The following is a 14,827-nucleotide window of genomic DNA, read 5'->3' as shown; positions in this document are numbered from 1 at the left end:
GCTTACAAGTAATGCACACAATCTGGTGTCCCTCTCCCTGGCTCTACGGTTTCCTGCAGCACTCTGAGGAAATGCAACCAGCTCCGAGATAGGTGTCCAGGTGGCAGGCTTGGGAGTTGATTTGGTCCTACCAACTCAAAGGGAGAAGTTGTCCTTTGCAGGGCTTCTCTGTCGATGAAACTTGATGAGTCGTATCTGCAGCAGGGCTTCACCGGGCAAAACAATGGTCCAGGAGTTGCAGCAGCCGTCCTCTTCAAGCTCTTCTTCGGTTCCTTCATCCAGTGGTCGACTGCCTTCCAAGCCAAGAGACTTGCCTTTTATTCAGTTATCACCCATTCATTCCAGCCACGCTGCCACTCACCCAGCAGGGTGGCTGTCCTTGCCGGACAGTCAGCCAGCCAATCTTCACGAGTGCATTTGGGTCTCCTAGGTGACCAAGCACAGGGAGTTTGAGGCACCCCCCACACTTCCTGCCTACCCTAGACACTCTGGAGCCAGAGGCGGGTTTCACTCCTGAAGCCCACCAAAGGCGGAGAAACTTAGAGACCAAACCTGTTTTGGCGTGCAGAGAAAAACTCTAGAAGGACCTTTCCACAAAGACATGGCAAAAAAAAAAGACCGGGAACCATTTTAGCAACAATGGCTGGGCGCCATCTTGGAAAACATGGCTACCGCAATTTAACATTACCGGAGCTATGAATATTTCACGGTCGGGAAAAATCATGGTGGTTAGTTGTAAAACCACTGCCACCAGCCATTCTGAGAGGAAAGGGTAACAGTTGACTGTTACATGAGTATCTAGACACAGGGGATACTAGGTAATCCCTCCAACACTCTATAGGAAGATAGTTAGTGCTGGCTCTAGAAATTTACAGGACTAAGTGAAGTCAATTTCACTCCACTGTTCTGGGAAACAGTAGTTTATCCCAGATAAGGTAGTTAAACCTTAGGAAAGCCTAAAAGGCTTCCTTGTGCCACTGCACTGATGGTGCTGTGTGACACATAAGAATGAAATGAATTGGCACATTTTTTAGAATTCCCCCTAACGCAGACGTACTTCAAGTTCCAAACAGGTACGCACAGGATCTCCTGTGGAGGGCATTTGAGGGCATCATTCTCAGTCAATATACTTTTATTCGGCTTGCGCCATCAAGAATAGAAAAATTACACCGCAGATAAAGATATAGCCAAGCACATGAATAAAAAAAGTTGGAACATAAATCGTATAAAAGCTAAAAAAAAAAACTATAAAAACCATAAGGGGAGCACTAGTCTCAACCTCATAAAAAAGTTAGACCATGGTGTTAAAAATGCAAGTCTCTCTTCTGGATAAGATACAGATATAGCCAGGTGTTGGGGAGAATTCTCAGAAATGTGCCAATTCCCTTCTACCTCAGAGACCCCCATCTCTTTTTGCTGACTTCAGAATTTTTTATTTCTAACCTGGAGAGAGTGAGGCCTTTTTCCCCACTGTCTCATGTATTTTTCTGTGATTTGGTCTCTTGTGCTTATTTTGACTTTGGAGTTTGATAAACTCCGTAGGCATAATCTTTATATTGTGACACACAGCACCTTCAGTGCAGTGGCACAGGGAAGTCTCTTATATTTCCCAAAGGTTTAAATACCTTCTCTTGGTAAAACTATTGTTTCCGAGAGCAGTGAAGTGAAATTTACTTTACTTACATTTTGTAACTTTCTAGACTCGGCACACACTATCTTTCAATAGGGTGCCTGAAGGGGTTACTTAGTATCCACTTTCTCTTGTAAAAATGTTTATTACCCTTTCTACAATTAATGGCTGGTGGCAGTGGTTTACTTTTTCCTACCATTGCGCGTTTTACCGCGGGCTGCAATTGCAGCTGCAGTAAAGCACCCATGGCTGACCAGATGGCCCCGGTTTTCTTTTTTTTTGCCATTTCTTGTTGGAAAGGTCCTCCTTGCGATTTACTGTGCGCTCCAAACCAGGTTTGTTACCTTTGTACGTTTTGTCTTTGTCGGGCTTCAGTGCTGAAACCCGCCTCTGGCTCCAGTGTGTCTGGCAGGGGCAGGAAATGAGGTAGGTGCCCGAACTCCCTGTGCTTAATCCCCTTGTTTGCAGGAATGCACCCAAAGGTGATTGGCCGGCTAGCTGTCCTCAGACAGCCACCCTGCTGTGGGAGTGAATGGGAGAAAATTGCATAAAAGGCAAGGCAGAGTTGACCACTTGATGAAGGAATCCGAAGAACTTGGAAGAGACTCTGCAAATCCTGGACCATTGGTTTGCCCGGTGAAGCCCTGCTGCATTGCTGAAGCTCCGAATTTGCCTCCACTAGAGAAGCCCTGCAACGGACGACTTCTCCCCTTGGGTTTGTGGGACCAATCAACCCCAAAGCGAACTCGTCTGTACATCCTCTCGAAGCTGGCTGTACTTCCATTGCTGCTGCAGGAACCGATTGCCAGGGAGAGGAACACCAGAATTTTTAAGTCTGACCCGAGCTCCAGGAAGATCCTCCTGACTTCCAGGAAGCAGGACTAACCAAGCAGGACTTTGCCCTTTACCTTACACCCAGGAAAGGGTTAGTTTACATTGGAGGATTCAAAAAGTACTCAACCTGCTTAAGAATATTTGTTAACCATTGTTTTATCACTCCTCTTTTCCTTATTGCACCAAACCTCAGTATTGCTCTAAATGTGCCAGTGATATATCAATGTCGACAGTGTCCTAGTTATTTAAGTCGCCTCAGGGTGTAGGAAGTATCTGTGTGCCATCCTAAATGGGTATCTACTGATTTATTGAAACAGAGTGTGCATTTTTTAAAGTATATTATTTTGTTACATATTTTGCTCCCTTCTAAAGAAGGCTTGTACACCGGACTGTTAAATTAATAAAAAATTGTTTAATCAAGAAACCTTGCGTGTAAATGTTTATTTGGATACTTGTCACTGTGAATCTCTGTGTAATAGCCCTACAGTTCACATTGACCCATCTTGAGATCAGCCTGGCTGCTCAGTCACTCTACCAACTAGTGTAGTACATGCTTATACCAAAGGTTCGGTTAACTATTGCCAAGTGGACAAGGCTGGTGTAGCCTCCCACAGGTTACTGCATGCAATCTTGACAAACGCCAGGTACACGAGTAAAAAAGTGAATACAAAGTTCATGGTGAATAAGAGCTAGTTTGTACTGAACAGTAGCTAATAAAACCACTGAGGAGAGTTGCTCGCAGCCTCAGGAAACCATTAGACTATGGTGTTAAAAATATAGGAATGTCTTCCTAATGAAAGGTATCCAAACCTTTAGTCTAATGTATTACCAGGCTGTGAGTTGTGCTTAGAGCTACTCCGTTGACCCTCAATTTCAACCCTTTGTTCCTTTGAAGCCATGTTCTGTTTCTATAGTGCGCACACCTAAAAACCACAAAAGGGTCTGGGCTCATTTATACAAAATTTGTGCTGATTTGGTGTCCGAACCCCCCCCATTTTCCATAATACTGGCCTCTGGTACAATCGCATAAATTGCAAGGAAGTATAACACAATAACATAAATTGTAAAATTGATTCTTTTGGATTTCCACTTATCGGACATTGTGCCGTATTGGAGAGATGGCATGATTGAGTCACAACTGCCAGCGGGAAAGTGCTGTCTTAAGCGTAGGTATAGTGACCTCTCAAACGCTGGTCAGATGTAATCAAATTGTGGCCAAAGGGCGATAGCTCAAGATAGTCAGGGCCCTTTTTTTGTTCTATGGCCAGATAGAATAATTCATCTTGCGCTATATTAACCAAGGCCCACTTTCATTCTTCTTTTGGCACCTACACATTGACTCACAGGTTGGACCACAAATCAATTTCACCAGCTTATTTCAAAATGTTTTTTAAATGCCGAAGCCAAGCGATGTAGCTCCCTCAGTCTAGTGACATAAGATGTCTCGGTGCGGACCGAAGATTTTCTAGGCACCACCGCTTTAGCCAGATCAGTATGGGTTTAAGTTTGAACTGGATAGCCGCAGGAATTATATAAAGTTCAATAAATACCAATGTCGAGAGAGCACTATTGGGCAATAACCTTTTTTATGAACTTATGTCTGCTTGAAATTTCTTTCACATTGGCATGGCCCCACAGTTCAGCCCCATGGAGTGCTGCGGGTATCGCTTATTTCCATAGAGGTTCAGGGCGGGTGAAATGGCTCCACCTTCATGCTTAACATGAAAGGATTTAATGGCCCCACTAAGTTTCTCCAAAGCGATAAGAGAACACTTCACCTGTTCTACCCACCCTCCTGTGTCTTGCAACCTTACACCAAGATAATCAAAGCATTTAACTTGTGCCAATTGTATTCCCTCCACCGCTATTGCCAGGGGAGTATATTTTGCATATCTGGGCCCGAAAACCAAGACTTTTATTTTTCAATGTTAAGTCCAATTATAGCTCCCTACGTTTCTTGGTAAATATTTCCAGTGCTTTCTTCAGGCCTTGCAGGTTAGTGGGCAGAAGAACTGCATAAAATAATGCTGGATATTTGATGGGGGGGGGGGGAGACATTTTCGGGAAATCCTGGCACCCCATTACTAAAGCATATGACCTCCTGAATATAAAAGTTAAATAATAAAGGTGTCATGGTACACCTTTGCCTTACTGCCGTAGTAACCGGGAATGACTTTGTGGATTCCCCTCCCAGCCCATAGTGGATGGAGGCATTATTTTCTAAGTACAGTAATCCAATAATTTCTGTCATATCGAAGGGTACATTCCGTCGAGCTAGCATACGCCACAGTTTTTCCCGGGATACTGGATGAAACTCAGTTTTGAGATCCAGAACTACAGCATAAAGTTTCCTCCTTAATACAACATATTTCTGGATCAACAAATACAGTACAAAGCATTGGTCTAGCATCCCCTTTTTCCTTCTAAATCCCTCCTGAAGTTCTGTGATATCATTGTCAGCCCAGTCCTGGAGACAAACTTGCCTAATAGTTTACCTGCACTGTCCAAGAGGGAAATTAGACGATAGTTTGATGGTAAATCCTGCACTCCCTTCTTGTACAGCAGGATTATTTCGGCCTTCCTCCAGGACTCTGGTATCTGGCCCTTCCAAATGATAGAATTAAAAAGTTGTCCATATTTCAACCACCTCTCCAAACGCATCACCTAGGTTGAGGTCTGGGCCTGAGGCTTTGCCGCGTTTCTGTGCAGAAAGGGAACGTTCCACTTCCCACACGGTAATACTAGATGATCAGACAAATGGGCAGCCACTGGAACACTGGGCAAAAGCTGTGGGGCTGTACTGATCCGGTGGCCAATCAACAGTTGAAAAATGGTGCCACTAGCTCTCTGCTGTGATACAACAATCACATTTTGAATCCCTGTATCATCCGTTGTCCGTAACCAGTTTCCCAAAAAGTATGTCATCTTTTGACTGTTGAGCATCATAAAAAGCCCTCCGTGTATCAGACACATGTTCCCTTTTCTTAAATTGTATTCGTTTTTTGTACTCTAGCCGTGCTTGCTGCAAAGCCACTTTATACACCACCTCCTTTACTGCGGCACAATCAATAATGTTTCTTTTTGCCTTACAACAATCCTCATCGAACCATCCATCTTTATAAATGACTGACTCTTATTGTGCCCGCAGTGATAGAAATAAAGGGAAGTCTTTTCTTATTTAGGTTCTCGTAGGATTCTAAGATTATTTTGTTGTTGGCCTCACTATCACAGATGTTTATATTACTTGATATTGCAGCTTAAAGTTAAGGTTTAAGATCTTTTTCTAGGACTTTAGCCTATTTTAAGGATTTGCAAGCATTTCCAAATGTTGGTTTAGGTGTGTCCCACAATCACCTGGATCGCCCAAAGCAGAATACGTTATTCCCCTAGGGTGAAGTTAAATTGGGTAATGATCGCTTTCTGTTTAGTACCTCAAAATAAATTACCCTTGCCCAGTCAGCTGCTGAGATCATTATGTAATCTATTAAAGAGGACCCATTGTGCCCTGCAAACGTTTTCTTTGCTGGTCCGTCCTCTCGAATTCTCCGATTGCATGCCCTTAAATTGAGGTTAGACAAGAGGCAGGCAGATTCTATAGGGAGAACCTTTCTGGCAACCATGATCGGAGATTACGGTAGTGACTGACGCCGATCAGCGGTCATTGGCCTCCATAGGAGTCCAAACTAAACCTCAATCGTTTGGAGCTGAGAGCAATCCGACTTGCACTGAAGGCTTTTCTGCCTGCTGTACGGGGAAAGCATGTCCTGATAATGACAGACAACACAGTCGCCATGTACTACCTCCACAAGAGAGGTGGCGTAGGGTCACTACCTCTGTGCAGAGAGGCAAAGCTGCTCTAGTTCAGGGCGATTCAAGAAGGATTCTCCTTATCAGCAGTTCACCTAGCTGGAGATGAGAACACAACGACAGAGGCTCTGAGCAGGCAGAGCACAGTCTCTTATGAGTGGAAACTAGCTCAGGAAGTCCTTCAAGAAATCTTCACCCTTTGGGGAACCCTTCAAGTGGATCAGTTCGCAACCATTGTCAACCGGAAGTGCAAACTGTACTGCTCCAGGGAGTTTCCGCCAAGAGGCACTCTGGGAGACTGTTTCATGGTGGACTGCGAGTTTCCTTTCTCTGTCATTCCTCACGTGATCACGAAGTTCAGGAGAACCATGATCCTAATTGCCCCGGATTGCGCCAGGAGGATGTGGTACCTGGACCTTCTGGACATCTAGCTGCCCTCCAATAAGTCTTCCACAAAGAGAGGACCTTCTCTCCCGAGAGGAGGGTTTGGTTCTCCATCCAGTGGTCAAGACACTAATGCATGGTTTCTGAGAGGCTGAGGTACAAGGATTGGGACCTCCTGGATGACGTAATGGAGATATTGCTTTTGGTCAAAAGGCCAGCAACCAAATATTTGTACCGCTGCCATTGGAGTAAATTCTGCAGCGGATGCAGGGATAAGAATGTGGATCCTTTTCTATGCCAAACACCAGAGGTGTTCTCTTTTCTGCTGCATTTGACCAATCTGGGGCTCCAAGTTGGAGCCATTTAAAGGTTATTTAGCGGCGCTTTCCATCTTCAAGCACTTGTCTGAAGAAACACCATATTTTAAAATAACTTTATTAATTTCTAAAGGGACTCCCTAATGTGTTCCCTCCCATCTCCTTTTTAGGTTCCGGACCTTTGAAGTTTCTCATGTGTGCACCATTTTAACCACTCCATTAGTGTCCTTTAAGACTACTAACATTCAAAACAATCTTGTTAGTTCCTGGGCTGCTGATAGTGCTACTATCTTCTAAACCACCTTTTACGTTTATATTTTATAAAGACAATGTCGTCCTCCAGGTCAAACCTTCGTTCCTACTTAAGATTATATCAGATTTTCATTTGGGACAAAAGATGGGATTACCTACTTTTTACCCTCAACCTCTTCCTGGCAAGGAAGAGGAGAGGCTACACAGACTTGACCCAAAAAGTGCTCCGAGTTTCTACATTTCAAGGATGTCAAATGTTTTGCCTAAGATGATAAATCGTTTATAGGATATACTAGTCATAGACTGGGACCGGCTGTAACCAAACCGACCTTGTCCAGATGGATTATTTGAGCTATTCCTGAATGCTATAGGCTGGCCGGGAAAGATCCCCAGAAGGCTTGACAGCCCATTCCACTAGGGGCATGGCTACTACTTCTGCTCTTCAGAGGTGTTCCAATAAAAAATATTTGTGAGGCAGCCACTTGGTCTACCTTCAGCACTTCATTCTGTTCACAACAACCCTTGATGACAAAATTTGTACTCCCTCTGTCAAAACTAATACTGCTTTCGGAGTCTATCATAGATGAATACGTGGGAGGACACAATCAAAGTTACTTAACCCTGGTAACATTCTTTCGACTGGATGTTCCTCCCACATATTCCTCATCGCCTCTCCCAGCCTACCCCAGCCTACCCCGCAGTAGAATTTCCATGTTATTGCAGTTTTTGCTCCTTCATAGTCTAGTATGGTCTAAACCACATTAATGCTGGTAGTCCTACTGAATTCAACGGGAGTTGCACGTTCCATAGATGCCTGTGATGTTGTCAGCCTCGAGACGGAGGCCCTTGAGGGACATCGAGTCGACCGCATTGACGCATGGCGCACTGTGCTGAAAATTCTTTCTGAAGTAGCTGAAGCTGGATATTGGAGATCTCATAGATGAGGAATACATGGGAGGAACATCCAGTCGAAAGAACATTGTATGGGGTAAGTAACTTGTTTTTCTGGCTGCTTTACCAGTCATGCTGCACTCGCTTGTTGTAATATTCTCCAAAAATGCATATTTTTTTCTTTCTCTCTTTTTAGTGTTTTGCGGCAGCTTCGGGAGAATCTAGAAGAGGAAGCCAAAATAATGAAAGATGTTCCTGGGTGGAAGGTGCGTCATTGCTTTCTCCATTTTATAAACGCCAAACATGTGCCAATTCTTGCACCGTCAGTGCAAAGCTGAGGCTAGAGACTGTCGGGTACTGCCTTTTCTTTGATCAGTAGGTAACCATGCTATCTAAGACTAAGAACTAGCAGCACACAGTATTGGCAAAGAGCTCCAGTGATCCAGAAAATTTTTAGGTGGGATTATTTATTTTCTTTTTTTGAACTTTGAGAGTAAATGTGATTTTAAGGGAGTAGAGAAGGCAAATCTGGACCACAGCAATGCAGACCATCATGTAGAACAGGTGGAGTTACTCCATGCAAGGGTAGAAGATGCCCACACAACATATAAGGAATGGGTCTCTGCAGAAGCTCCGCTCCATAGAACCGGTGCAACATTTTTTATTTTATTGCTCATTTGTAAGACTCTTTATACAACAGAATTGTGTTTCAAAGCGCCACAAGGCTAAATGGGAAGGGAACAGGGGAAATATCAACAATGGCAAAAACAGTAAACATACAGTGAGGTTGCTACTAGGCCTTGTGGCATTCAGACTTGCAAGTGTATCGAGGAGAAGTGCAGGGGCTGGGTATGGAGGGGGGAGCAGAGGAGTGGACAAATGTTGAGGAGGGAATTACTAAGGGGAGCCAAGGAGAACTTTTTCAGGCTAAGTGCTAGTACAAGCAACTCTCTGGGGTGGCATGCGGAGGGTGGGAGGGCCTGATCTTGTGATATTCATGAGGATTAGGCCACTGGTCACAACGGCAGTGGGGCGATTAGCAGGGAAGGTAGAGCAGAGTTTTGAGCAGTTTCCGTAACTTAAGGCAGTCCGGCTCAAGTTTGAGCGGGGCAGGGAGGCTGTTCCAAAGGGAGGCACCAGCTGAGGAGAGAGGCCTGCCCCCCTCTTTGCTTGGAGAATTGTTTGACAGTCAGGGAGTTGGAGGAGTGTAGGGCTCTGCAGGGAGTATTTCGGGAGGGAAAGTTGGAGATAGCGCAGTCCCAGGCCCCAGAAGGTCTTGTGGATGATGCAGAGGCTCTTGAATTTGGTCATTGCAGTCACTGGGAGCCAGTGGAGAGATTCTAGGGCTGGAGAGATATGGTCCCTGGGCTTGATGCTAAGGAGAAGTCTTGCAGCCCTATTCTGGATTAGCTGGAGGTGGCGAAGGAAGGAAACTGGGAATTAAAAAGAGACTGTTGCAGTAGTCCAGCCTGGAGAAGGCCAGAGCTCTGGAGACATCGAGCATCTGGGGAAGGTGAGAAAAGAAAGAATGCCTCTGATGAGGTGGAGCTGGAAGTGGCACTTCTTGGTAAGGTCCATGATGTGAAGGGTGACAGAGTGGAGTCGAAGATGACCCTGGGTATTTGGCCTCACAATATGGTGGTGGGTGGGGGGGGTTAGAGGGCCCAAAGAGGGTGGCCAGAGGGTAGGAGGAAAAGAAGGCACAGGAGTCCCAATGAGGAGGATCTCTGTCTTACTGGCATTGAAACGGAGATCATTCGCTGCACACCATGCCTGAATGGTGGACAGACAGTTGGAGATGGGAGAGAAGAAGATGGAAGTTTGAAGGAAAGCTGTGTCATTGATATAACACTGGAATTGAGGAGAGAAGGAGATCGGGTGAGCTAGAGGGGCGAGATGATATTGAAGAGCCATGGCGATAGGTTGGAGCCCTGGAGGATGCCACAGGTGGGGAGGGTGGTGGAGGTTGCAGCTGGGAAGGGCGGTTATTGAGGAGCAGCCAATTCAGTGCCCGGTCAGTGATGCTGAGGGGGTCAGTCGTTTTATGAGGTTAGAATGGTTGACTGTGTCAAAGGCAGAGGAGAGATTGAGGCGATTGAGAACAGCAGGAGAGTCGCAATTTCCAAGCATGTTTTCACAGGTGTTCAGTTTCCGTGCCTCTGGATGCCTGGAATCCAGGTTGATGGTCATGAAGGCAACCAACAAGATCAGTGTGGAGGGTCAGTTGGGGGAAGAACCAACTTCTCCAAGAGTTTACCCAGGAAGGGGGTAGTAGAGAGGGCGATAGTTAACTGGACAGTAGGGGGGTGGGGGGGAGGTCAGCAGATGGCTTTTTTTTTTTTAGAGCGGGTACACAAGGTTGTTCTTCAGCGATAGAGGGAAAGATCCAGTGGCGAAGGAGTGGTTACAAAAGTCAGCAAGAGCCATGGCGAGAGAGGTAGATGTTGTTCTTGATGGTTCTGGAGGAGCATGGTGGGGTAGGGCACCAGTTTGGAGGAGGCCTTCATAGAGTGTAGACCTCATCCGGTGCTGTGGGCATGGGGAATGCGAGTGTTGGAATGGGAGGGAGGGAGGGAAGGGGCAAGGGAGGCAGGGGCGCAGGTGTGGGAGAGGAGATGGGGGTGGAGGAGAGTGAGTACAGGATGGCCTGAGTTTTGGATGTGAAGTGGGAGGCCAAGGCAGTGCAGAAGGAAGGAGAGACTGCGAGTGGATTGGGGAATTCCTTGCAGATTTTGAAAAGTTTGGCCGCGTTAGTGGCTCCAGAGATGTGTGCTTGGATGTTCACACACTCTAATATAGAAAGGGTATGCCATGGGCCTCAGTAGATCATTCTTTCCTCACATGGAACAGGAATGTTGTGGGTCTTGCGATTAGCTCATATAAGGTCACAGCAGTAGAAGTTCCACTTGCATAGAGATGAAACTGCATGGGATGGAGCTGTGCAAGCACCCCCACACCAAGTAAATGACGGGCTACAAATGCAAACTAGACTCGCATAGAAAGGGAACAGCATATGCCTCAGCAGTTCAAATTCCCATCACAAAGAACTTGCCCCGCAGGGGCTAAGCGATCCAAGGTCCCTCACGTAGAATAGGAATAGCATACTAGCAGCGGGAGCACCACCACCCACATAGACTAAAAGTAGTTAAATGCCTTTGCAGTGCAAACTCCACACAGATGGAACTAATACAGCATTGATAGCTACTACTTCAAATGAAAGGGATAACTCTGCTTCCAGAACCAGACAAACCTCACGTAGTAGGTTAACATACCATAATTGGAGGGAATTCAGCCATAGGGCAAAAAATTAATTGCGCGTAGACCTCTCTCAAAATGTTAAGTAATCCTATTCATGTCTAATCCATAATGTGGAAATATATCCAACCAACAGTAAGATCTCAGCAGGTTGCATGCTCGCTGCAATATCCGAGAGATCTGCAAGTTCGAATCCCGGCAAAGCCAACTCGGCCTTTCAACCTTTTGAGATTGATAAATGAGTATCTACTTCGGTTGGGTGATGTTCTATGTACAGCTCTTTTCGAAAGCCCTATATAAATGACACATAATTTTCATTGATAATGTACCCAGCGCAGGAACTCTGAAACCTACTTTTGTGCAATGTTAAGAGCACTTGTCGATTGTATTAAGTTTTCCATCGATTCTAAAACGCTTGGAAAATTAATATTTATGCATTTTGAAATGCATCCTTTCCATGAGCATCTACGGACCTAAAACGCAGCAGAAGTGTGCTGTTTTTGGTAGGCTTGGTGCGTGCAGCACAGAAAAAAATATCTGCTTCTACATGGGCCGCAATTTCTTCCATGCAGATAAGAATCGAGAGGTGTTACGGTTTCCATTAAGTTGCTTGTACTCTACTCTCAACCGGTGCGTAAATCGTATGCATAGAAAGATCAAAGTTGGTGTATTCAAGATTTTAATGCGTAAAACGGCCCAGTACAACGCATATCTGGAGGCCTGACTCGCTTTATCCATGTGTATGTATATCTCACACCTGAAGGGCAATACCAGCTTACACCATAGAAAGTGAAGCACATAGTCCTAGCGCGGAGTCCCGCAGCATAGAACAGTAGAACAAAGTATTAACATAGTCCTGATGCTTGAAAACATTTGTGTTAAGTTTAGGGTTAAGCGCTTCAGCATTTCGTTTACATTGCCATCTCTGAAATTGAGTCATAGTTCGCTGTGATCAAAGTACCTTAGGTGCCATGTGTCTTCTCTGTAGCTGTGAATTAGTGACCCCCCCTCCCCCCAGATGTGCTTTGCGACCATAAAAAATATTCAATCACCCCTTTAGTATTCTAGCTCAAGAATACAATTTACCCAGAAGTACTCTCTTCTGGATCGCTTCTCACCATATTTTCAATCAAACACATGTCCACTCTAAGTTTGATATGCTATTGTTAGGAAAGATTTTTCTTTTTGCTGTTTTTGCACTACAGACCTCAATTGGAGTCCTAGATTTTGTTAGTGTGGCACCTTTCCTGACTCTTGGCGGTAAACTAATCCTTCTTGCTCCACTTGCCTTGCTAATCTGTTTTGGGGGCACTGATCAGTCCTTATGGCACACTGCAGGAGAATTCTGTTCTCTGTTGTCAAGTTCTGTTTTTCCGGTAAACATCACCTTATGTGAAGTGTAGTAAGGACAATTTGTTTCCCTGCAACTTTGATTTTAATTTTTTTAAACATGTTTGTATTGTCTTTAGTTATAAAACGTTACACATACAATACAAGTGAAAGGCCCATTTAAAAGATAAAAAAACAGACAAATTATAATTGCATTAAGAATACAGAGCAGAACATTGTCACATTCATGTCACATTCATGTCACATTCAATAAAATTTATCATAGGACAACATTCAAACAGTGAAACTATTTAAGATCTCAGACAAATAACTAAAAACGAATTTATTACATTGCCTTGATCTTTTAAAAAGTACATGGCCATTGATCAACTTTCTAAGATCAATTAATATAGTCTAGTACGGCTAACCTTGTAGCAACTTTCCAAACCTGTGTGATCGCAATTAATAGACATCTACTACATACTGATACAGATCTTAACCAAAATGGATCCTTTCTGATCACATGTATATGCTCCACATGAATGCTGTAGTACAGAAGATGGAACTTGCTCATGGCTGGGCACAATGTGGTCATGTGTCTGACTGTTTCAATTTGTTCAGCATCTGAACATAGCCGTCACATACGTTTCTCTTTTGGAATACCAAGCCATGCTCCTCTTTTTTTTGTCTATTAATTCTAAGCAGCATGAAGAGCCTTCTTATAGCTGGTATTGGACTATTGTTCAGATTTTTTAAATGTAAAAAACATTTGGGCAAAGGTAGAGTGTCTCTTATTGCCTACTTTGTCATGGCTAGTGGCCCAAACCCATTTTTAGGCACAGGATCTGAGTAATTTCAACAAGGCACCCAGGTCGTAGTTGCACAACTTTGTTTTTAGCATCTTTGTGGTAACTTGCATGTGTCCAGGATGGTCTGTTGACAGCAGTTACTTTTTATAGTGTTTTTCTTTTTAATAGTTTTCTGCACATTTGAATTTTAGAGAACCATATACACCAAAGTGGCTGTGCCTTGAGATTTTTTCCTGTCCTTTGGCCATCTTGTCTTTTGACATTCTTCCTGCACTGGAGTGGCTGGAATTTCCATATATGGTAGTCTGTGTTGTTTGGGCTGGGTCATTCTGGACCCAATGCACATCCTTGCAACTTGCCCATTGCTGGACTGATGCAGTAGCCAGAGGCTGTCCAGGATTGGACTGCCCCTTCCAAATTGAATGGTGCCATTGGTGGGCTGGGGGCCACTCCAGTCTGGATACTGGATAAAACAACTCTTGCAGCCATTCTTTAGATAATCGTTGGAGTCAAGACCCCGATGAAGGAGAACTGAAGATCTGAAACCCGTTGTTGGAAGCCCGCCAGCAGCCCTTAATTCACTAGCTGGGCAAAGCCCTGCCTCGCTGCAGATCTCCTGAAGACCTGGACCAGTGGGAAACAACCAGTCTCTACCTGTGCTCAGAGATCCAGTTGCTGGAAGTGCTCAGAACAGTTCCTGAGCCATTCTGTGCTGTACTTCGCTGCTACAGTTGCCAAAATAATTTCAGCATTTGGATTCCGCCGGTCCTCCCGTTTATGGAACAAGACGCATTTCCCTAAAGTTGCAGCGTTGCACCACGTAGAGGGGCCTCGCAGGGCCAGTTTCTTGGTTCTTGCCATGAGTGCCGCTTTCTGCCATTTTCTTCGTGGCCATAGCTGCTCGCCACCTGAATCGCGTCCTGGAAGTCCTCTGAAGTCGTCGCCGGAGTGGTGGACTTGAAGTCGGTGTATCCTGGTTGTCCAGCTATCTAGAATCTGGTTCATCTGAGCACAGAATCGAAAAAACTAACCGGACCCAAATACCCAGGTGCATGAAGTGACCTCTGCACTGGCGACCCCCTGGCTTCCTCTAACAGAATCGAGGCACAAATCCAGAAGGCCCAGTGATTTCAGGTATTCTACGGTTGTGAGTGGATCTGGGTACACTCGTTGAGCAGAGATACCTGCGTCAAGCCTCCCTCGCTCCAGTCTCCCTGGGGTTGTATCAGTGTGAAGTCATTGCCCTATGTCTCCCATGCCCAGCCTTAAATGGTGGTTTTGCTGGCTTGGTATTCTCCCTCGTGTCTCCCCTAGGTGGC

The 14,827-nt window shown here is 45.0% G+C and overlaps 1 protein-coding gene across 1 annotated transcript in view; it reads left to right on the top strand.

Annotated features, from left to right (window-relative positions):
- NDUFA13 (NADH:ubiquinone oxidoreductase subunit A13) overlaps positions 1-14,827 on the top strand; it is a 161,199-nt gene that overhangs the window by 78,543 nt on the left and 67,829 nt on the right. Inside the window, exon 4 of the mRNA XM_069649070.1 lies at positions 8,312-8,381. Coding sequence (XP_069505171.1) covers positions 8,312-8,381 — 70 coding nt within the window. The remainder of the gene's footprint in view (positions 1-8,311; positions 8,382-14,827) is intronic.

This window comes from Ambystoma mexicanum, chromosome 1p (genome assembly GCF_040938575.1).
Source record: "Ambystoma mexicanum isolate Mex_15411 chromosome 1p, UKY_AmexF1_1, whole genome shotgun sequence".
Classification (NCBI taxonomy): domain Eukaryota; kingdom Metazoa; phylum Chordata; class Amphibia; order Caudata; family Ambystomatidae; genus Ambystoma; species Ambystoma mexicanum.
This window is presented reverse-complemented; position numbering and strand designations above follow the sequence as displayed.